Below are 23,717 nucleotides of genomic sequence, written 5' to 3'. Positions count from 1 at the left end.
TCTTCTGGCATTTCATATAAATGAGAGTGTATAATATGTGATATTTTATGTCTGGCTTCCTTCACTTGGGATGATGTTTTCAAGGTTCATCCGGGTTGTGGTGTGTGTTAGTGCTTCGTTCTTTTTTATGGCTGAATAAGATTCTATTCCTTCATGTGAATATGCTGCATTTTATTTATTCATTCATGAACTGATCGACACTCGGGTTGCCCCTGCTCTTGGCTATTATGAAAAATTTTGCTATGAGCCTTCCTGTGTAATTTTTTGGGTGAATGTGTGTTTTCATTTATCTTGCATATGTACCTAGGAGTGGATTGCTACCTCAAATGGTGACTCCATGTCCAACTGTTTGAGGAACTGCCAAACTGAGTTCCATCCATATTATTTCTTGACTTGAACCAGAATCCATCTGGTGCTTCACGGTGCACAAGGCAAGATCAGAATTTCAGAGAGCTGTGGGCACCTGACAAACCCTCAGTTGTGGTTTTGGGATAGGGTGCAGAACTTGTCATTCAGATAGCAATGTCCCTTTGAAACTCTTGAAAAACATTCACAGAGGTGGGGAAGAGTCCCTGAAAGTGTTTGAGGCCTGGGCTCTGATGAGGGAATGAGTGAAGGTTATCATAAGAGGCCTTCTGGTTGGCATTGTCCACACGGGGTATAAAACAGCTGGGAGAAAGCTCTGTGGCCAAGTGGCCCAACTGCCCAGGGGGCAGAACCTGACCATGGGGTTCACCACTCCAGGATAAAGAGGCAGTTGTTCAGATATAGTAGCATCCCCTTGTCCATAGGTTTGCTTTCTGTGATTTCAGTTACCCTGAGTCAACTGGATCCAGAATCCATTGAATGGAAAATTCCAGAAATAATTCATAAGTTTTAAATTGTTTTTCTGAGTAACATGATGAAATATTGTGCCATCCTTTTCCATCCCACCCAAGACAACTATCTCTTTACCCATTGTATCTGCTCTGTATACACTACCCGCCTGTTAGTTACTTCATAACCAGCTCTGTAGTCAGGTCAACCACTGTAGTATTACAGTACTTGTGTTCAGGTAACTGTTAATTTACCTACTGGCCCCAAAGTGCAAGCATAGTGATGCTGGCAATTGGATATGCCAAAGAGAAACTGAAAAGTGCTTCCTTTAATGAAAAAGGCAAAAGTGCTCTTTTTAATAATAATTTTTAAAAAGGCCAGGCATAATGGCACACACCTGCAATCCCAGCAATATAGAAAGCTGAGGCAGGAGGATCCCAAGTTTGAGGCCAGCCTCAGCAACTTAGCAAAACCCTGTTTCAAAATTAAAAATAAAATAAAAAGGACCAGGGAGGTAGCTCAGTGGTAAAGAACTCTTGGTTTCAATCCCTAGTAACTGCGCTCCCCACTCCAAGAAAAAGTCATATGCTCAGGTTACTAAGATCTATAGTAAGAACAAATCCTCTGTGAAATCATGAGGAAAGGAAATGAAATGTATACTAGTTTTGCTATTGCACCTAAAATCACAAAAATTATGACCAACCACTATCCATGTTCAGAGCTTAGTTAATATCGAAAAAATGATGATACAGGGTTCTATACTATCTGTGGTTTCAGGCATCCACTAGAGGTCTTGGAATATATCCCCAAGGATAAGGGAGGACCACTGTATGGTTCCAGAGGAGACCCAGGGCAGCTGTGAGGCCAAGGGGGATCAGAGGTGTCTGCAGACAGGGCCATATCATGAAACTGCCCAGCCCCAAATCCTCTTTGCCTGACTTATTCCCTGAGCTGGGCCAGGGAGGCAGGGCTGGAGTGAGCAACTGGGAGGAGGTGTGGGAGATGAGCTGTGACCAGGGCTGCCTCTCGCTTCATTGAGGATGTTCTAGAGAGCATTGAATGTGGAGAGGAGGATGTGAGCAAGAGGGAGAGTGCTCCAGCCTGGGAGTCTGTGAAACCATCACAAAAGGAAGCCAACCCCATCTGCAGCCTTCTTACAAGAACACCGAGTGGCCTCAGTTCAAATGTATCAGGTTCCTCTCCATTAAACAGGGAGCTTATAAAACTTAATTATAAAACGTAATTCAGAAGCCCTCTGTGTGCAGCTGACAGCAGGAACCACAAACCAAAGGCCTACCTGGGTCAGTGACAGGCAGAAGTAAAAATCCCGCGTGAGGGACTCTAGCCCACCAAGGGCAGGCTGCCCTCAGGTCACAGGGGCTAGGTCAGCCGTACCAGCAGAGGCCCCAATCCCTAAAAGTTGTAAATCAAGTGACAGATCATTAAATAATATCCCACCTTGGCCAAACCAATGCACAGTAACTACTAGAAACTGAGTTCGTGAACCATGGCAGTGAGTGGTCATTCCAAGGAAGCCTGTGTGAGTTCTCAGAAATTCTTTCATGGCCCCATATTGTCCACTTCTCCATGCGGCACTTCCCTGAGCCCCTGCAACACCAGGCTAAGGCTGACTGAGCTGCTGTGAAGGTAGACAGCTCAACACAGGAGCCGGGCGTGGACCCGAAGCACCCACACTCAGCCCACAGTTGCCCCCCATCATCGTGCTACTGAAAATCACAAGGCTGGCGCTGGTTCCTTTTGACATGAGCATCACCTCCATGAACCCCTGTGTCCCAAGACAGTGGTTCTCAAAGGTGGGCCCCCAGGCAGCCACCCTGGCATCACTTGGACTTGTAAGAAATGCAGATTCTCAGCCCCATCGCGGGCTTGCTGAATCAGACACTCTGGGGTGGGACCAGCAGTCTCTGTTTTACCCAGGCCTACATGGTTGTGTTGGTGCCTGATGCGGTTTGAGAGTCCTTTGCCTTCAAGCTGGACATCCTGGCCATGGCCACACATTCAAATCACTGGGAGCTCTTAGACACTGTGACTGCTCAGACTCCACGCCAGACTACTTAAATCGGGATCTGGGAGTGGGACTGACCCTCCGAATCTTTAAAGCTCCCCAGGTGAATTCACTGACCACACACCCTTTTAAAATGTGTAATTCAGTGGATTTTATCATATTCACAGTTGTGTGAACAGCATCACAATCCACTTGTATAACATTTTCATCCTCCAAAAAGGAAACCCCAGACCCATTACCAGTCACTCCCCATTTCCTCCAAACCTCCTCCCCAGCCATAGGCAACCACTTTTACTTTCTTTCACTATGGATTCACCAAATCTGGGTATTTCATGTAAATGGACTCTTACAGTAGTGGGGGGGAAGGAGACTGGTTTCTTTCACTTAGCAGCATAATCTCTTATAACGCATATTTTCAAGATTCGTCTATGCTGCAGCAGGTATCTGTGGTTCATTCCTTTTTATGACAGAATAATGCCCCACTGCATGGATGGGCCACCTCTCATTTCTCATTTGTCAGTTGATAGACATTTGGGTTGTTTCCATTGCACAGCATTATGACAATGCTGCTATGAATATGAATATTCGTGTCCAAATTTTCATGTGAACATAAGCTTTTGTTTCTCCTAGGCATGTACCAGGAGAGGGATTCCTGGGTCCCGCAGGGGCTCCATGTTTCATCTGGGGAACATCTAGACTGGTTTCCACAGCAGCCGTGCCGGGTTACGTTCTTATTAGCAGAAGCACATCAGCATTCCCATTTCTCCTCATGCTTGCCAACGCCTGTCTTTTTGTTTTTAGCCATCCTGGTAGATACGAAGTGGCATCTCGATGTGGTTTTAATTTGCATTTCCCTAGTGGCTAATGACAAGTGAGCATCTTTCCATGTGCCTCTTGACCATTCATATGTCTTCTTGGAGAAATGTCTATTCAGATCATTTGCCCACTTTCTCATTGGTTTTGTCCATCTTTTTTTTTAATTGTGTTAGAAGAGTTCTTGGTGTTTACTGGCTACAAGTCCCTTGCTTGTCACATACCTGATCATCTACACATATGTCTCCCTTTCTGTGGGTTGTCATTTTGGTTTCTTGATGGTATCCTAGGAAGTAAAAATATTTTTATTTTTGGTAGACTTTAATTTTCTCTCCATTTTTCTTTGGTTGTTTTGTGCTTTGGTGTCACATCTGTGAATTCTGCCTAAACCAAAGATTCACCCTGATGTTTTCTTTAGGAATTTCATAGTCTGGGCTTATACATTTAGACCTGACGAATTTAGAGCTCATTTCTGTGTGTGGTCATCCTGTTGTCTCAGCACCATTTGTAGAAAAGACTATTTTTGCCTATTGAATTGACATGCTGCCCTTGTCAAAAATCAATTGATAATGAAGGTGAGGGTTTATTTCTGGACTCCTAATTCCATTTCATTGAACCTCACGTTTGTCAGTCATGCTGTGTCTTGATTTCTGAAGCTTTGTCATAAGTTTCAAAATTGGGAAGTATGAGTCCTTCAGCTTTGTTCTTTTTCAAGGTTGTTTTTGACTATACTTGGTACCTTGCAATTTGGATTTTAGGATCAGCTTGCCAATTTCTGTGGGGGAGGGAGCCAGATGGCATTTTGATAGGGATTCTGCTGAATGCAAAAATCAATTTGTAGAGTCTTGTCACCTTAACAGTATTAAATCTTCTAAGCCCTGAATACGGGAGGTCTTTCCCCTTCTTTAGGTTTTCTTTAACTTCTTTCAATAATATTCTGGAGTTTTTCAGAGCACAAGTTTATGTTTCTTTTGTTAAATTTATTCCTATTTATTCTTTTGGATGCTATTAGAAATGGATTGTTTTCTTCCATTTTTGTGGTGTTTGTTGCTAATGTGTAGAAAAACACAATGTTTTAACATATTGACCTCATATCCTGTAAAGTTGCTGAACTTAGTTAACAGTTCTGGTAGATTCTAGTGGGTTCCTTAGAATTTTTTATGTATAAGATCATGTCAGCTGCATAGAAATAGCTTTACTTCTTCCTTTCAAATCTAGATACTTTTTATCTCTTTTCTCCTGACCTGCCTTCCAGGTAATTTCCTTGGCTAGAACTTTCAGTAAAGTATTGAGTAGAAGTGGTGCGAGCAGGCATCTTTCTCTTGTCTTGGCCTAGGGGGACAGTTTAGCTGTGAGGTTTTCATACCTGCCCATTACCAGCTGAGGAATTGTCCTGAGCCTTGTGTGTGGAGTGTTTCTATGATGTGAAGCATTAGAGTTTTTGTCAAATGCTCTTTCGGGCACTTAATGAAAACATCATATTTTTTTTGTCCTTTATTCTATTAATAATCATGTTTAACATTACTTTGGGATTCAAATGTTAAACCAATTTTGCATTCTTGGGATAAACCCCACGTGGTCCTTGTGCATAGTTGTTTTTGTATGTTGCTAGGTTCAGTGTGCTTGTGTTCTATTGAGAATGTTTGTATCTAAAATCATAAGAGATTTTGGTCTATGGTTTTCTTTTCTTGTGAAGTATTTGCTCTATGTTTGGTTTCAGGGTAATACTGTCCATTATGGAATGAATTGGAAAGTAGTCCCTTTTATTTTGGGGGAGAGTTTGTAGAAAAGTTGATATTCTTCTATAAATATTTGGTGGAAACCAGTGAAGCTATCTGGCCCTTGATTTTTCTTTGTGGAGAATTAAAAAATTAATGCAGTCTCTTGCTGTACGGTTTCTTCTTGAGTAAGTTTTGGTCATTTGTATCTTTCTAGGCTTTTATTTATTTCACCTCAGTTCTCTAATTTGTTAACACCCGATTGTCCAGCCTGTTCCCTTAGGCTTGTTTTTATTTCTGTAGAATCAGTAGTGATGTCATCTCCTTCAATCCTTTTCTCTTTTTTCTTGGTTAATTTGGCTAATATTTGTCAATTTTATTGACCCTTTCTATGACTAACACTGGTGTTTGTTCTAAAAAATCACACCATGTAAGTTACACATATGTTACATATAATCTGTTGTATACATAAAATATTGCACAGTAAAATTAGAAAAGTGATGAAGAGGGAATTGTGGAGCAATTATTTATCTTAAGTTTACTAGGGATGGAGTCCTATAGTTGAGCTCCCTACTGAATTATTGGCTTATTCAACTAAATTCATTTCCAATTTATTGAGGATTCTAACTTTAAAATAAGACTACTATCTGCTTCCCATGGCAAAGAAGTAGTTGATACAGCATGAGATCCTTAGTTGAAAGGAGTGAAAAAGCGCTCATACCAGTCCTTGCAGTATTGACAAGCCTGACGGGGCTAGGGCAATAAGTACCACAAACAGGGTGGCTTAAAACAACAGAGATTTTAATTAATTAATTTGGGTGCTGAGCATTGCACCCAGGGCCCAGAGCCTGCTAAGACAACAGAAATCGATTATTCTCTCAGAATCCCAAATCAAGGTTTCGGCAGGGCCACACTCTTCCCTGGGAAACCCTCGGGGAGAATCCTTCTTTGCCCTTTCTAGTTTCTAGTGGTTGCTTGAAGCCCTTGCAATTCCTTGGCGTAAAGCTTTCCCAATCCAATCTCTGCCTCACAGGACCGCCCTGGGTGTTTCTTGTCTACTCCAGTGTGGCCTCATCTTTGTGCATCTGTGTGTGTACGGGAGTGTCCCACCACTGAGTTACATACACCCCAGGCCTTTGTATTTTTTATTTTAGGAAAGAGTCTCACTTAGTTGCCAGGACTGGCTACCAACTTATGATCCTCCTGCCTGAGCCTCCCAAGTAGCTGGGATTACAGGCGTGTGCCACAATGTCTGAATGACCTCGTCTTACTAATTACATCTGCAAAACCTGTATTTCCAATAAGGTCCTGAAGGTTAGGACTTCAACATATCTTTCTGGGGGGCACAATTTTACCCTAACAGACTTGTTCCAAGTTGACTGTGAACATCAGTCTCTTCCTTTTCAGTTTTTAGAAGTATAACAACAAAGTGTCTTTCCTGTTTACCATGATCTTTTTTTCTTAAATTTCTTCCCTAGATTGATGACATGTTTAATGAAATCAAATTTAGTAAATACGTGGACACTGGAAAGCTAATTGACAAGATCAACCTACCAGATTTCTTCAAAATTTACCTTAACCACAGGCCACCTTTCGGTAACACCATGAGTGGCATCCAGGAGAGCTTTAAAGTTCTTGGTTATACCAATTCCAAAGGAGAAAAGGCTATTCAGAGAGAAGATTTCCTGGAACTGCTCCTAACTAAAGGTAGATACATGAAGGGGGTCTCTGGTAACATCCTTGGGTTGTTCTAAGTAGGGAGAACCAACCTAGGCGAGACAGACCCCTGGGATCTCCATCCATCGTGAAAGAATAGTAATTTGAGAGCCTTTCAACCATGAAGGATGCTGCGACTGTATTCCATATCCAGCAAGTTGTGGTGAGGGGAGGGACCCTACATGGTTCATGTCCCAGCCTCCGGAAACTGCCAATTTCATCATCCTCACTTATAAAATGGGGATTCAAATGCCAGCTTATCACTCTCACAGGGCTAGCATCAGATTGGGATATATTCGGGAAATAAAACTTCACCAAAGTAAGCTTTTATGTTTACCTGCTGTCTTCCACATTATTTTATGTGGGGGGTCAAGTCAGCTTTCTCTCAGAGGAAGGGGAGGTTCCTGTGAGTCTAATTAGGGGGTTCTGGTGAAGGGAACTTGAAGATAAAGCTGTGCAGTCTCTCTGCAAGTTGCCTTATTTCTCTCTACAAGCCCCAGCATATCTCCTTGATGGGAGCACACTTTTATTTATTTATTTTTTTTTAGTATTTATTTTTTAGTTTTTGGCGGACACAACATCTTTGTTTGTATGTGGTGCTGAGGATCGAACCCGGGCTGCACGCATGCCAGGCGAGCGCGCTACCCCTTGAGCCACATCCCCAGCCCCTGGGAGCACACTTTTAACATCACTTGAGGAAGTGCTCTGACAGTGAATGGGACTCTCCTAAGTGTTTTGTGTGTAAAGAGAAGGGAATAGCAGAATAACTGAACACCTTGAAGAGTGGAAGCTGAGACCTTTGGCTTAATGATCCCAAACTCAGATCTCATGCTTGGCCCCCAGAGCTGAAAAGCCTCCTTTTGCTCTTTGATGCCCAGGTGAGCACATGACAGAAGAGGAGATGCATGACTGCTTTGCCACACTGTTTGGCCTGAATCCTGAGGGGTGGAAATCGGAGCCTGCGGCCTCGTCTGTCAAAGGTACTGGGGCCGGCTCTGTCTGGGCATGCAGCTGTGGCTTACTAATTTGTTGTAGACTTAAGTGTGTTTATCTCTCCTGACTGGTGCAAGCCACTCTCCTTAAGACTGTGCACTCCACAAAGTCAGCCTGCTGGGAGTCCCACCTGAATAAATTATGAGGAGCCCTGTGCAGGGGCTCTTGCTGCCAACGAGAGCTTCTGCCCCTGCCCTCTGCTGTCCTTTTGTGTCTCCTGGCCTTGCTCTTTCCTTTGGTTCACCAACCTGATCTTCATCCCATTAGTCAAGGGTTTCTGCGTTAAGCGGGTGAACACCAGCCACTAGTAGAGGGTGCATTGTGGCAACAGCTTCAAGACAAGAGTATTGACAGGGAGACACAGATAAGGAGAGACAACAGCTTGGTGGCGGCACAAGCCCAGCTTCAAGCTGTGAGAACATTAGAGTGCTTCGGGACCGTCCTGGGCTGGGGTGTAGCTCCATGGTAGAGCCCTGGCCTAGTGTCACCTGGCATACTAGAGCCTGCTCCCCCAGGACTCAGAAAATAAATTAACAAGTACATAAATAAATAAGTAAATGGGATCCTCCTTCTTGGCCTTCCCAGATTCTCCACCCTCTCCTTTTAGTCCACTAGCCTGAAACGCTGCTTGAACTTATACTCAGGAGGAACCAATCCAAACAGCCCTTCTGGGCCTTCTTAGGCTGGAATGTCTCCAACAACACGTCCCAGTGGTCAGGGTTGCTACCTACTGTGACAAAGTTTCCCTGCCTATCTCCCTAATTCCACTCCTTCTTTTATTGTCCATTCCCAGAATCTAAATTTTTTAAAATATTTATTCTTAAGTTTTAGGTGGACACAGTATCTTTATTTTACATTTATGTGGTGCTGAGGTTCGAACCCAGTGCCTTATGCATGCTTGGTGAGCACTCTACCACTGAGCCACAACCCCAGCCCCCTCCCCCAGAATCTAATTTAACAAAGTTCCTGAACTCAGAAAATTCTGGAATTCGGTATCTGATGGCTACCCATTCCTTTGTGTACTTTGGATCTCAGAACATGGCTTTCCCGATCATTAGATATTTACCTTTTGTTTCTAGGAATCTTGAAACAGTCAATGATGGTCAAGGGTTTCTAGCAAAGATTGCAGAGATTTGGGTAAAGTAGAGATTTGAACTGGTTTCCACCCAGTGGTTTTCAAAGGGTCAAAGTCAAACCACAGCACAGAGCACCTCTTGCTCTTGTTTGGTGTCTCCCCTTGTGTTTTTGGAACGTCCTCTGTGTTAGAAGCCTCATTAGTGGAAGGCATTTGGTTTTCTCCTCTTGTTTGGCCAGGCTCAAAAATTTGCCTCAAAGAAGAACTTCCAGACGAAATCACTGCGGAAATATTCGCGACTGAAATTCTTGGCTTAACCATTGCAGAAGATTCTGGATGATATGGTCAGTGAAGCTGTGAGGAATGTTTGAAGCACAAAGGACTTGTGCGTGCATTTTCCAAGAAGCATTACTTTTTCTGCATTTGTTTCTCTACCCCCACTCTAATCTTCAGAACATTTAGACATTAAAAGAAAATTTCTTTTAAGCTTTGGAATTTGCTAAGTTGGACATTCCAGTGTTTCTGAAATAGAAAAGTGGGCGGAGACAAGAACAGCCCTAGCAGCTGGGTGTACATGGCGGCTGGACACCCGGGACTGTCTTCGTGCCTCATCTAAGGCAGTTCTTCCTGGACGGGTTTGCATAGCATACAGCGGGTCTCAGCCAGCAACAGACCTTCCTGTTGACATAAGTGGTCCAGGGAAATGATAGTCAGTGGCCCTATTCCCTTCCCCTGGAGTGTCACCTGGGCCCTTGGCCTAATGTGACTCAGTATGGATCAGCTCTGCCTGTTGTGAAGCTGGCGAGGAGGTGCTGGGTGCTCTGGGCTCCTGAGAGTCACCATCTGTGGCTTTTTCTCAGCAAAAACCCAAGCAGTTGTGTGTGGCTGTTAAGATGAGCACCACTGGCCATGCTTAACCCTGGTGGCAACTGCCAGAGGGAATACAGAAGCAGCTGGAGCCCTGGTGCTGCACCTGGGCCAGAGCCCCGTGCAGCCCCACCCCTATGGGCCAGTACCTCCCCTTGCACCGCAGACTAACCAGCAGGGTTGTGGTCGCTTCACCACCTCACACTCTGCTTGACTTCCGGACAGATAGTGGGCAAAAGCAGGGGCTAGTTCCTCAGCTCCAAGGACATGTAGGGGACATCATCACTAAGTTCACAGTGGTATTTTGGCCTCAGAAATAGCATAGCATCACAGTGTAAGCAGAGGAAGGTTAGGATCTGATCTTAGAGCTTTGTCATCGTTTCTGAGGCCTTGGTCAGGCAAACATGTCCAGTGCTTCCATCCAGCATGCTCAGTCCAGCACACCCACACATCAACCTGCGCATTTCCCAGAGAAACCAGCACCAAGATAAAGTGCCACTCTCCTAAGGAGCAGTCCCCAGGAGATAAATCCAGCAGGAGCAGCCGCCGCTTCCTGTGTTGAGCCTTCTCACTGCCTCATGTCCAGTTGGAAATTTGGCATAGTGAGAGTCTTTGGAACACCCTGGAACATGGAACGGAAGAAACCATCTGCCCCAAACCAGGCTGTGTCACAGCGACCTTGGGGCAGATGGTGCGAGCCAAGGTTCTGTAGGCGCCCGCTTGTTGGAGCGTCACCAGGGCTCTGCAACCTCGTTTACATTTTGTTCTTTAAAAAAAGCACAAAAATAAAAACAAGCTTTATACATCAATTTTGCAGCTGCTAAGGACTTAGGAGATATATTACCAAGCCAGATAAAAAAGTTTCCGGGGATGTTTTAGGGAACAGGAAACTCACGAATGACTTGTTGTTCTCTTTAAAAAATAATTCAGAATTGGACAAGCGTGGACACCAATCAGGGGCTTCTTTCATTAAATCTGGTGCCCTTCCATTTTGATCTTATCAACTACATATATTGGAACAGCTGTCTTAAGCAGAGCTGACCGGGATCAGTTGGACCCGGTAGAGTTTGGGACCACTGTGAAACCCAGGCTGCGATGCTCTTTCTGGGCTGATCCAGCCGTGGTGGAGGGAGGCGAAGTCCTGGTTATGTTTGTTCATCCAGGAAGACCAAAATAGCTGCGACTGTAGGATGGGTATCAGTGACGTTCCCAGCCCACTTCCAGCCTAGCCTGGCAGGGCCCTTCCCACCTTGAGACCTCTATCAGCAGGGGCCTTGGTTATATTGTCTCTTGACTTCTTTGACAGAGACGGAGTTAGACAGTGTCCCCTTTTAACCCCTTGAAAGTCCCTGCACTTCCCACCCCAGACAGGCCCAGCCTCAGAGAAGAGCCTGGGCACCAGCACCCTGGCCCAAGAGAGGGGATGGGCAGCACAGAGAGCTCAGAGTCTCCAACAACAGGAATGGCAGAGCAGGAACAACAGCAGGGGACAACAAAGAGACAAAAGACAGTGTCACTGAGCTTGTGTATCAAGACTTAGGGACCAACCACTAATTACCACCCAAAAGCACATTGTGATGTTTTTATAAAGTGACCACTGTTGACAGCAGGGCCTCTGGGTAGTTGTTACTTGAAGGTCAGGAACACGGGGACTAGCAGTGGCCTTCCATAAGCACTGAGAGCCTCCCCCAGCCCCAGGCCTCTCCCCTCACCCCAGGCCCCTCTGGAGGGTGGCCACTGTGGAGGCTGCCGACTTGCAGACTCGAAGACTCTCGGCTGGGCTCCTGTTCTGTGTCGTTCATGGCTCCCTGTGCACCGTGCGGGTGGCTGAGCCCTTGGACCTCAGTTTCCTCCTGAACAACTCCTGGGTGGTTGTGAGGATTAAAAGAGACAGTGCAAATAAAGCAATACTGGCACAGGGTAGTGCTCCAAATCTGACAGCAGCTATTCTTATCACAGGCAGAGACTGTTCTGGAGAGCGGGGAAGACATTTGGAGAGAATTGCTTCACACCTGCTCAAACTAGGGTCTCTCCTAGTTTTGACCATGGGCCCTGAGTAAGTTCCTCTGAAATCATTATATGAGTGAACTTGAAACTTCAGTCCTCTTTTAACAACTGACTTAGCTTTTGAATCAAAGTGAATTTCAGGTCCTCACAGGGCCCTCTGCACCAGGATTGGCAAGCTCTCTATAAGGGGCTTGAGAGTCAATATTGAGGCTCTTTGGGCCAAATGGTCTCTGTCACAACTTCCTAGTCCTGCAGTCATGGCAAAAATGTCACTTAGATACTACAGGAAAGAGTAACTGTGGCTGCTTTCCAATCCAGCTTTATTTATGGTCACTGAAATTTGGATTTCATGATGATTTCCATGTATCATGACATATGCTTCTTTGGATTTATTAATTTTTTTTTTTTGTTGGTTTTAGTTTTTCAGTACTGGGGATTGAACCCAGGGGCACTCTCTCACTGAGCTACATCCTCAGAACCCCCCAGAACTTTCTGACAAGAGCTTGTTGAATTGCTAAGGCTGGCCTCAAAGTTGTGATCCCCCTGCCTCAGCCTCCTAAGTTGCTCAAATTACAGATGTGTGCCACCACCAACAGCTAGATTTTTCAACCACTTTAAAAATGTGAAAGCCATTCTTAGCTTGAGGGCTGCACAAAACCAGACCACAGCCCGGATTTGTCCCAGAAGCTATAATTCACCCACCAGTGCCCTCTGACAAATTTTTACAAATACAATAAATCTGTATAAAATATCTGGCCTCTACTCTTCAAAAAGTGTCAAGGTCAGGGCTGGGGTTGTGGCTCAGCGGTCGAGCACTAGCCTAGCACGTGTGAGGCCCTGGGTTCAAGCCTCAGCACCACATAAAAATAAATAAGTAGAATAAAGGTATCGTGGCAACTACAACTAAAAAATAAGATATTTTTTTTAAAAAGTGTCAAGGTCATGATGAAGATAAAAGATTGAGAACCAGTAAGGACAACATGACAGCTAAACATAACCTGGGAACCCAGATGTGTTCCTGAAACAGAGAAAGGACATTGTTGGGAAAACCAGTGAAATGCAGATCTGCACTGGTGTTGATTTCTTGGTTTTGGTAAATGCACCATGTTTCTGTGAGACCTGTTCACCTTGGGAGAGCTGGCGGAGGGCAGGTGGGAACACTGTGCTATCTTGGCACTTTTCTGGAAATCTAAAAGTACTCCAAAGCTGAGTACCGGGGCGCACACCTGTAATCTCAGAAGACTGAGGCAGGCAGGTCGCAGCCTCCAGGCCAGCCTGGGCCACTTAGCAACCCCCTGTCTCACAATAAGCAATAAAAGAACTGGGGAAGTAGCTCAGTGGTAGAGGGCCCCTGGGTTCAATTCCCAGTACAGCAAAATAAATAAAATAAAATAATTCCAAAATAAGAAGGGTGAAATCTGTGCCACTTTTCTAACTCAGTTCCCCCAGATTTTTCTCCACCTCTTCCCGCGCCTTTGCTCTCCTGCAAACACTCCAGAAAAAGCTGACGCCACGGACCCCCTCGCTGCCTGTTCTGAACAAACCTGGCCTTTGTGGGCTTCAAGGTGATGCAAACCAAAAGCATCCCCCTCTAAGCACGTGTCCTCAGGCTGAACCAGCTTGGTGTTTTCTGCTTGATCATGTCCTTTAGGGATTTGGCCCGCAGTTCCCCATGTGCAGCTGTTTCACAATTGACTGTCACAAACAGACACAGGGCCCTGGGAGTCAACGGCACCTTGCCACCTACTCAATGTCATGTGACCACCCTCCTCTACCTCAGCCGGAAGGAATATGAAGGAAAAGAGAAAGGATGGACAGAAAGGAGGGAGGAGAAAAGGAAACGGTAGAAAGAGAGAAAATACAGAGAAGCTGGGGACACAGAGTGCGTGCTCAGCACGTGTGAGGCCCTGGGTTCAATCCTAGCACCCACAACAAAAAGACGTGTGGACTCAGTATCTTCCATGTGACCTTAACGGGTGCTTCCACCAAGGCAGCCCTCGCCTTTGGTGAGTCACAATGGATGTTTCTCCACGCCCAGGTGAGACTCTTTAGGCCCAGGCAGATAATTGTCCAGCTGGGGTCTCACGCAGTGGGAGAGGGCTGCCTGGCACGTGCAAAGCCCTGCCTCAATCCCAACGCCGTAGAAAAGGAAAAATAATTGAAAAAAGTAAGACCACTGTCCACCAGTGACCTCATTTTCCTTGAGAGTTTGAAATTGGTGGTGCCAAGAGGTAGCAATGGGGAGGCCGAGGACCCACATCTCCCTGACAGGAAAGGGTCAAACCACTCTCTCTCCCCTCTTCTCATGGATTCTACTTTCATAGTTTGGAAACCACAAAACACATCCCCATAAATGTGATATTTGGTTTTGTGTATTCTCACTCTTTTAAGCAAGTTGGGGTGTTTTCCTTGGTGAGGGGGGTGGGTTGAGTTTAATTGCGACAACTTGCACAGGCTCCTGATGAACCGTTTGTATAGCATGGATGTGCCTGGCACCCAGCCGTGGCTCAGCATGTTTGCTCTGGGCCCCCAGGTCCCCGGCAAGGCTCTGGAGCTGAGCAGATACAGATGCTGGTGTCACACCCAGAGAAGATGGGGAGAGGGGCACACATCCTGCTTGGGGACAGCCGCTGCCCCTCTCATTTCTTCATCTATCATCCAAGAGCAACTGACTTTACTCCTGGTCTGCTCACAGCTGCTGGGCATCACGCAGGGCTGGTCCGCTCTCATGGAGCTTGTGCTAATCACTGATCCTCACGTTGGGGTTCCATAGGCTCCTGAGGCGGCCTGCAGGGTCCACAGTGATCTCTAATCTCTCTGCTTCCTTCATCACCCCCTCCGTGTGCTTCTTCCCCATGAGTCTGAATGTTTTCATGTGTGAAATGGGCAGCAAGAAAGGAGGTGGCCAAGTTCTCTGAGAGGAAAAGCCGGCCATTCTCATTTTCTTATAGGCAAAGAGCCTTGATGTCGGATAGGCTGTCACTCGGAGAATCCCAGGAAAAACCACAAATGAGTCGCAGGCGGTGCCAGCCCTGTCTGGTGTGTTCTTCCAGTGTGGATAGGAGGTGTCCCCAGTGCTCCTGTGTTAGTGCAGGCATGTTCAGAAGCAAAAGGATTAGATTATGGGGCTGCAATGTACTGGGCCCATTCTAGTTTGAAGAACTGACTGGGTGGTAACTGCAGGCAGGTGGGGTGTGGCTGGAGAAGGTGGGTCCCTGGGGGCGTGCACTGGAAGGGTGCATCTTCCCTATGGCTCCTCCCCCTTTCTCTCCACTTTTCTGGCTGCCTTGAGTGGAGCAGCCTTCCTCCACCACACCCGCCCACCATGATGTCCTCCTACCTCACCTTGGGCCCAGAGCAAAGGAGTCGCCCCACCACAGACTCAACCTCAGCAACCATGAGTCAAAATAAACTTTTCCTCTTCTAAAAGTTGTCATTGTCAGGTATTTTGATGAAAAACTGACTAACATGCTGGCCGAAGGTAAAGGAGCTCACATTTTGTTTGTCCCAGGCATGTGCTTAATGTCCTTGAGGGGATGTCTTTTCACCCCTCTGAGTTTCCCTGGGACTGCAGCTATATGTGAGGTGGGCGTGCTGGGACCAAACTTAGGCTCCACGTGTGCTAAATACATGCTCTATGCTGAGCTACACCCCAGCCACGGCATTTTTTGAAAAATGGAATCAACAGCAGTTTTCTCAGTAGGTGTGTATCAGGTCAGAGTCACCGGTGATTGCCAGGCGCAGCTGCAACAGATGCCTGCAGCTTACCACCACCATCACCCCCCGCCAAGGTCCTGTTGGTCACCTCTACCTCTTTGTGCTAGGAGAAATGACAAGATGGCAATAACTTGTGTCTACAGATACCCGAACAGTGACTGAGTGTCAGCTGTCTGTGTGCTGCTTGGTGTGCTGAACCCTGAGACAATGTGACACAGAGCATGGTCCTTGACTTTGGAAGGTTACATTGTACAAAGGGAAGCAGGCCTGTCAATCATCACTACAGTATCTTGCAATATGATACAGGGACAGAGCTGGTGGGGTAGGGAAGAGGAGACGATCACAGACGGGAGTGGAGAAATTACAGAAATGAAGGAGTGAAGATGGGAGGGAATAAGAGATACTTGAGGCATCCCAAGCCAATCTGAGGGGTGCCCAAGGAGCAAACCAAAGGAGCCAATGGTTACATTATGGATGTCCTGAAGAACTAAATCAAGGAGGTTAAACTGGATTCAAGTGAAGGGGGAGATGAGGATCAAATATGCATCTTAGGGGTAAAGGGCTAGGTGATGGGCTTTTGGGGGCTGGCGGGGGAAAGTGGGAAATAGTGAAGAATCTATTTTGTAGTTCAGGGGAAGGCAAGGATTGCAGCAGGAGAAGTAGCATTTGGGAAGAGTAAGACTAATGAAGATGAAGAGGCAGCTTAAATATGATATTGATCATAATCTTTGGTTGGCAGTAATAGAAGTTGGCTCTGATTAGCTCAAGTGGAAAGGGGCTTTATTTGAAGACTATCAGGTCGTTCAAAGATTCAGTGGAGAGTCTAAAGAGACAAGCTCTCTAATGGGCAGGAGCCAGAGAAGCCTGGGGTGGCAATAGTACCCCCTCCATATGCACTCAACCCTCCAGTCCCCTTAGGCTCCCCAGTGGCCACTTCTGTCTCCCCAGTGGAGAGTCCCTTCTCCATGGCCCCTACATTCCCTCAAAAATGAAAATGAAAATCAAAACCACTTCACCTCCACCAGGATGGCTAAATAAAAAAGACTGACAATAATAAGTGTTAACGAGGATGTGGGAAAGTTGGAAGCCTCTCATTTCTTGCTTCTGGGAATGTGAAATGATGACACTTTGGAAAGCAGTTTGGCAGATCCTCAAAATGTTAAACAGAATCGCCATATGATCCAGCAATTCCCTCCCTAGGTATGCAGCCAAGAGAAAGGAAATACACATTCACACAGAAACCTCAGAAACCTGTACATTAATGTTGACAAGAGCATTATTCTTAATAGCCAAAATGTCCATAATAGCCATAATGTCCATCAACGAATGGAAAGATAAACTGTGGTGTGTCTGTATAATGGAATATCATTCAGCCGTGAAAAGAAATGAAGAAATGGTACGTGCTGCAACAAGAATGATCTTGAAAACATGCTAAGTGAAGGCAGTCAGATGCAGGAGGCCACACAGGTGATCCCATTTATATGGAACATCTAGGCTACAGTTTGGATCTGGATCATTCCCCAAGACCATGTGGTAAAGGCTTGGTCACCAGCCTGTGGCGCTTCTGAGAAGTGGTGGAACCTTTAAAAGGTGAAGCCTAGTGGGGGAAGTGAGGTCACGGAGACATGCCCTTGAAAAGGATATTGGGAACCCAGCTCCTTCCTTTCTCTCTCCTTTGCTTCCTGGCCACCATGAGGGGAACAGGTTTTCCTCTGCTACGTGCTTCCACCATGATGTGCTAACTCATCACAGACACAATAGCAATGGGGCCAAGTGACCGTGGGCTGAAACTGTGAACTAAGTAAACCTTCCCTTCTTTTAAGTTGTTTATGTCAGGTATTTTGTCACAGTGACAGAAAGCTAACACAATCCAAGAGAGAGACAGAAAGTCGATTATTGGTTGACAAGGGCTAGAAGGGAGGGAGAAGGTGAGTGACTGCTTAATGGGTACAAGGTTTCATTGATGAATTATGAAAATGCTCTAAAATTGCTGTTGGTGATGATTGTATAACTCCGTGAATACACTAAAAACCACCAAATTACATAATTTAAAAGGATACACTTTATGAAGTGCTCAATAAAACTGTTACTTTAAAAAATCAACTAGCAGCTGGGCACCTGTAATCCCAGAGACTTGGGAAGCTGAGGTAGGACAATTGAAAGTTGGAGACCAGCCTCGGAAATTTAACAAGACTCTAATCAGCTTAGCAGGACTCTGTCTCAAAATAAAAGTAAAAAGGGCTGGGGATGTAGCTCAGTGGTAGGTGCCCCTAGGTTCAATCCCCAATATAAAAAAAAAAAACTGGTTAGCTGGGTATGATGATGCACACCTGTAACCCCAGTTACTTAGGAAGCGGAGGCAGAAGGATTGCAAGTTCAAAGCCAGCCTGGGTAACTCCACGAGACCCTGTCTCAAAATGAACAATTACAAGGGCTGGGGATGTAGCTGAGTGGTAGAGCACCCCTAATTTCAATTCCCAATACTGGAAAAATAAAATCAACTAGCTAGACATCCAACCATAGCCATCCCTGGGTGAAAATACAGATGGGCCCCTTTAGCTCTGTAGTGTGGCTTGTCCCCATCGCCAAAGGCTCACCCAGAACTAGGAAGGGCATTTGTGTGCTGGAGAGTCTAAACACCTGCACATGTGGCGAGTAAGGGAGAGAGATGCAGGCAGCTCCTAGATTCCTGACCTGAGAACTCACCAGGCCTGGTGGTGGAGGGATTCTAGCTTTACTGGGTCAGGACCAGACTTTCTGTATTTAATCATTCAATGTTAGAGGAGCATTTGGGTGACATTACCTCATCTTCGAACACATTCGTCGTTCAAAGCCCTTCCTGTCTACTATCTCTTTTGGTTTTTGTTTTGCTTTTTGGTGCTGGGCCTCAAACCCAGGGCTTCACACATGCTAAGCACATGCTCTACCACTGAGCTACATCCCCACCCTTTTTTGATTTTTGAGACAGGATCTTGTTAATTTGCCCAGGTGGACCTGGAGTTTGTAATCCTCCTGCCTCAGTCTCCAATTTGCTGCTGCAATTTGCAGGCCTGCACCTGGCCCCATAGTGACTAATTTCAAACTGTCAACACTATAGTGCATACGGAATGGGGAAGCCCAGGGACCACACTATGGGTAGAGCTTGGTTCTGGCCCTATCTCTGCTAACTGGCCATGTGGCTATTTGATTTTAGCTTTTATTTATTTTTTTCCTAATAGAGGGAGGTGGCGCTGGGCATGGTGGCACACGCCTATAATCCCAGTGGGCTGAGGCAGGAGGATCTGAAGTTCAAAATCAGCCTCAGCAATCTAGTGAGGCCCTAAGCAACTCCTAAGCAACTTAGCAAGACCCTGTGTCAAAATAAACAATAAAAAGGGCTGGGGATGTGGTTCAGTTAAGTACCCTTGGGTTCAATCCTTGGTATTAAAAAAAAAAAGCGGGGAGTGGCCTGGATGGTCTATTTCATCTTTCTGCCCCTTTCTCAAAGGAAGGGACTCTATTCCACTTTGTGGTTGGAGCTTTCTCTGCACACTCTTCCCCCTTGCTAGGCCTGGCTAATGACCTGCTCCCAGAGCCATAGAGCACCTCTGTTTATGAAAGAGACATTGCTGCTGTTGTTGCAAGTTGCTAGGCTGCAGAGAAGCCCCAAAGCTGGGCCTGCAGTATCCTCCCAATTACACATCTCTACTCCAGAGATGGAAACCTCCTCCACCCCACAGCAGTGCACCAGCCTCCACCAGAAGAACGCTCAATGGCAGAAGTGGAATAAGAGTTGAATTTAGCAACCCAGGGTAGGAGAGTAGTTTGACTTCAGACTCTAGTGTGGGCCTTCCTAATTCTGGCAATCACACAGGTCCTGAATTTAGCTTTACTTTGTGCCCACGCTGTTCCAAGTGCTTGACAAATATTGTGTTTAATCTTCATAACAACCCTATGAGGTAGGTGTGATTATTTTCATCCCCATTTTACAGATGAGGTGAGCGTTTAAGCTGTTTAACTAAACACACTTTTGTAACTTTGGAATCATCTTTTACTTTTTTTTTTATTGTACTGGGGTTTGAACCCAGGAGCCCTCTACCACTGAGCTACATCCTTAGCACTTTTTATCTTTTATTTTGAGACAAGGTCTCATAAATTTCCCAGACTGGGCTGGAACTCACCATCCTCATGCCTTAGCCTCCCAAGTACCTGGGATTACAGGTGTGTGCCACTATGCCCAGCATCTTTTGCTCTTAACATGTCTAGAATATTAACTTTCATAAGACAGTTTGAATCCTAGTTTCTGGCAAATAGTTGCTCAGAGTAACTCTCAAGGTGAGAGTAACTAAACAGCTAGGAAGAACATTTGAAAACATGCTAAAAGCCACCATGTGCTGACAAAATAGTAAGAATTTAACAGGCCAAAATGGGGGGATAATGCTAAAAGATAATCCAGCAAGGAAGCCATGTTTACCCTGCAAATATTTGCGAACCCTAGCATATTTGAACTTGACTGTTTTGTGGGGTAAGAGGCCAGAAAATTACGACCCGGGGCCCACACCCAGTGGGAAATCCCTCCATAATAATTTGGGAGCCACCTCCCTCAGTCAGGTTTCTCCACTGTGTGATAAGCTGGCAAATGTTCAACAATCAGCTCTGGGTAGGGTTGGGGAAGAAGGGTCCTGATGTATACAGTGTTCCAATTTCCATAGTGTAAATATTCCCACTGTGGATGATTTCAAACTCTCAACCTGAAGTCCCTGGACACAGAGCTCAGTAGCTCAAGCCCATAAGTCAGTTACAGCACATTATAGACGCCACCCTCAGAGGACTGTCTGCAAACCAGTCTCCACCACTGCACAGGCTGCACTTGCATCAGCTGGGTGGTCAGGGAACCACAAGCCCTGAACTTGGATTTTTGTAGTCCCACATTAGCAGTGACCTCAGGAGCCTGGCAGAAGCAGATGTCAATCATCTCTGGAGCAAGGCCTCAAATTATCCCTATAAATAAATTTTAAAATACAGTATCCAAGATAGGAGTGGTGGTATATAACCATACCTGTAATCCTAGCTACTTGGGAGGCTGAGGCAGGAGGATCACAAGCTCCAGGCCAGCCTGGGCAATTTAGTGAGAACCTGTCTCAAAATAAAATTTAAAAGGGGGCTGAGGTTGGTAGAGGGCTTGAACATACGGGATGCCCTAGGTTTGATCCCTAGTACCACATAATAAATAAATAAATAAATACAGTATCTAGCATAGTCAAAGATAATCAGGCATATAACAAGGAAATATGACACCATGAGCAAGAACTAGCAAAAACAGATCCTCAGATACTTTACAATATTAGAATCATTGATCACTAGATATAAAACAACTGTATGCTTTGTTGAAAAAATAATTTTAAATATCTCATGGCCAGAAACTGTAAACTGTAAAACAATTTTTATAGAAACTTAAAAAATTGACAAACTACGTTTATAAAGAACATTTGTAGAAGCTGTATGGTTTAGGGATCAAGAACAGAAACACTTCAGGGGTCATACAGGTACCAGAGATGAGTCAAGTGGCTGGATAAGCACTCTGGCGACTGGGACAGCTTTGTCTGTAGGGCACAGAGCTCCTCAGGTCCAGCTGATTGGTGCCCTGTGGCACTTGAGGCCCTGTGTGTGGATCTAGAAATCTCAAGAGAAGCTGGATATTTGGATTTCTTTTTTTACAGATTCAAAGGTTGAACTGAGGGCCTCATGCATGCTAGGTAAGCACTGTTACCACTGAGCTATACCCTCAGCACTTTTTACATTATTTTGAGGCAGGGTCCAACCTGGAATGTGTAGTTCTCCTGCCTCAGTCTCTTGAATAGCTGGGATTATAGCTGTGTGTCTCCACTGGGCCTGGCTTGGATTTCTTTTTATGATTGTGAAATACGTGTAACATCAAACTGCCTGTTGTAAGCATTTTAAAATTACAATGCAGTGACACTTAAGACATGCACAATGTGATGCAATTGTCACCTCTATCTAGTTTCAGAACTTTTGCATCATCCCAAACGGAAACCCCATGCCCATTAGTTGTCACTGTGCGTCACCCCTCCCCACAGTTCCTGCCAACCACCAACCTGCTGTCTTTGTGGACTGCCTGTTCTAGATAACTCACATAACTGGAATCATACCATCTTTGTCCTTGTGTACCCTGCTTTCAGTTAGCATGTTTTAGCATGTCAGGACTTTTTTTTTAGCATGTATTCATTCCCTTGAGTGACTGATATTCCATTGTGTGGATACATGGTCAATTCATCGAATAGTATTTATATTTTTGACATGGTGTCTTATTTTAAATCAAATATAGCTGAGTGCAGTGACACACACCTATAGTCCCAACTATCTGGGAGGGTGAGGTGGAAGATCCCCTAAGCCCAGGAGTTCATGGTCAGCCTGGGCAATATAACAAAACCCATCTAATAAGAATAAATATAGGGGGCTGGGGTTGTGGCTCAGTGGCAGAGCACTTGATTAGCACGCATGAGGCACTGGGTTCGATCCTCAGCACCACATACAAATGAATAAATAAAGATCTACAACTAAAAAAATATTTTAAAAAAAGAATAAATATATATTCTACAACTATTGATTTGTATACCATTTTTTATTTGTTCTTTTCTTTTTTATTTATTTTTGTGGCACTAAGGATTGAACCGAAGCAAGCTAGGCAGTCACTCTACCACTGAGTCCAGAAATATATATTTTTAAAAGTTCTCTGTGGCCCAAAGCACATATCTGATGGCTAGATGCAGTGAAAGGGCCAACAGCATGAGAGTTCTGATTTGTGACCCACTGCTACTATTGTGTTTGCTTGAGATGGAGTCTTCCTATGCTGCCCAGGTTGGTCTCCAACTCCTGGGCTCAAGTGATCCTCCTGCCTCAGCCTCTGGAGTAACTGGGAGTACACAGCACACAGAACCAGGCTGCTGTCAGGTAATTTTTCCCGCATAAATCCTCAGGATGCTTCTCTGAGGTAATTGTTCTTATCTTTACTTTCATGTTGGGAGTTTGCATTTCAGAATGGTAAAAGATATGTCTAGGAAAAGGCCCTCAGTCTCTCACTCCATTTCTGTCAAAACCAAAACCACAGGGAAAACTTCTTGGTACTGGAATGAATGAGAGTCATAGGTTACAGCTTATGGCTGCAACCCTGAACTTCCCTGAGACTCAGTTTCCTACCCTGAAATGACTGGTATTGGGTTAATTCATCTCCAGCACAGGGCTTGCTCACATTAGGTCACCCTTTTCCCAGCATCCATCTGGGCAGGCATCCAGTCTGGTCCAGGCTCAGCTGCAGCTGCACACAGAGACATGGCACTTGGTTCTCCTGACCCTAGTAAATTCTTCCAGAGCTCCGTCCTAGCGGCTGGAGAGATGGAACGATCCTTAAAAGTCCTCCTTGTGGGTCGGGCCAGTCCATTTTACCTTCTACCGTTATGTGTGCAGGGGCAGCACCTGGTCTAAGCTTGGTACTTCTGTCAGAAGCGACTTACGGTTAAATTGCGGTCCTCTGACAAGCCCCAGCGAGGACCCCCTCACCTTATCTATGACAGGGCAACTTATCTCTGGGGAAAAGAATCCCTGTGACAATGATGATAATCATTAGGTTCCAGGCACCTTTCCTAGAACCCTAGTTTTCCAAACGGGCGTAGCATGCAGAGCGACGTCCTGGCTCATTTTTAAACAGAGCAGCGGGCCAGGAGAGATCGGTATCTCTCAACTCTTCTAAGAGCACCTCGCGTCTCGAATCGCCACCTCCAACCCTCAGAAGTCAAGAGCACCGCAGGAAACTTGCATTATTGCAACCGCTGCCACAAATCCCGGGCAGGGCACTAACCAAGCTGGCTCCAGGAATGCGCCCCCTCCGCGGAGGGCTACCCAGCCAGACTGCCATCTCCGCGGCACCTGCGGCCTCCGAGTGAGTCCCCGCCCTCTCCGCGTGCCGGGGGTC

General features: G+C 45.6%; 1 protein-coding gene across 5 annotated transcripts in view; it reads left to right on the top strand.

Annotated features, from left to right (window-relative positions):
* Cfap251 (cilia and flagella associated protein 251) overlaps positions 1 to 13,481 on the top strand; it is a 71,207-nt gene extending 57,726 nt beyond the window's left edge. For 2 of the 5 annotated variants that reach the window (XM_048785557.1, XM_048785556.1), the window contains exons 20-22: positions 6,852 to 7,080; positions 7,968 to 8,069; positions 9,397 to 11,925. In XM_048785557.1, the coding sequence (XP_048641514.1) occupies positions 6,852 to 7,080; positions 7,968 to 8,069; positions 9,397 to 9,497 (432 nt within the window). In that variant the 3' untranslated portion in view covers positions 9,498 to 11,925. Of the gene's footprint in view, positions 1 to 6,851; positions 7,081 to 7,967; positions 8,070 to 9,396; positions 11,926 to 11,983 lie in introns of those variants that run through there. The other 3 variants (XM_048785558.1, XM_048785560.1, XM_048785559.1) reach the window with 3 other exon arrangements.
* Positions 13,482 to 23,717: the final 10,236 nt, after the last annotated feature.

The sequence above is a fragment of the Marmota marmota genome, unplaced genomic scaffold (assembly GCF_001458135.2).
Source record: "Marmota marmota marmota unplaced genomic scaffold, marMar, whole genome shotgun sequence".
NCBI lineage: Eukaryota > Metazoa > Chordata > Mammalia > Rodentia > Sciuridae > Marmota > Marmota marmota.
Note: the sequence above shows the minus strand (reverse complement) of the source record. Positions and strands in the feature narration are given on the sequence as shown.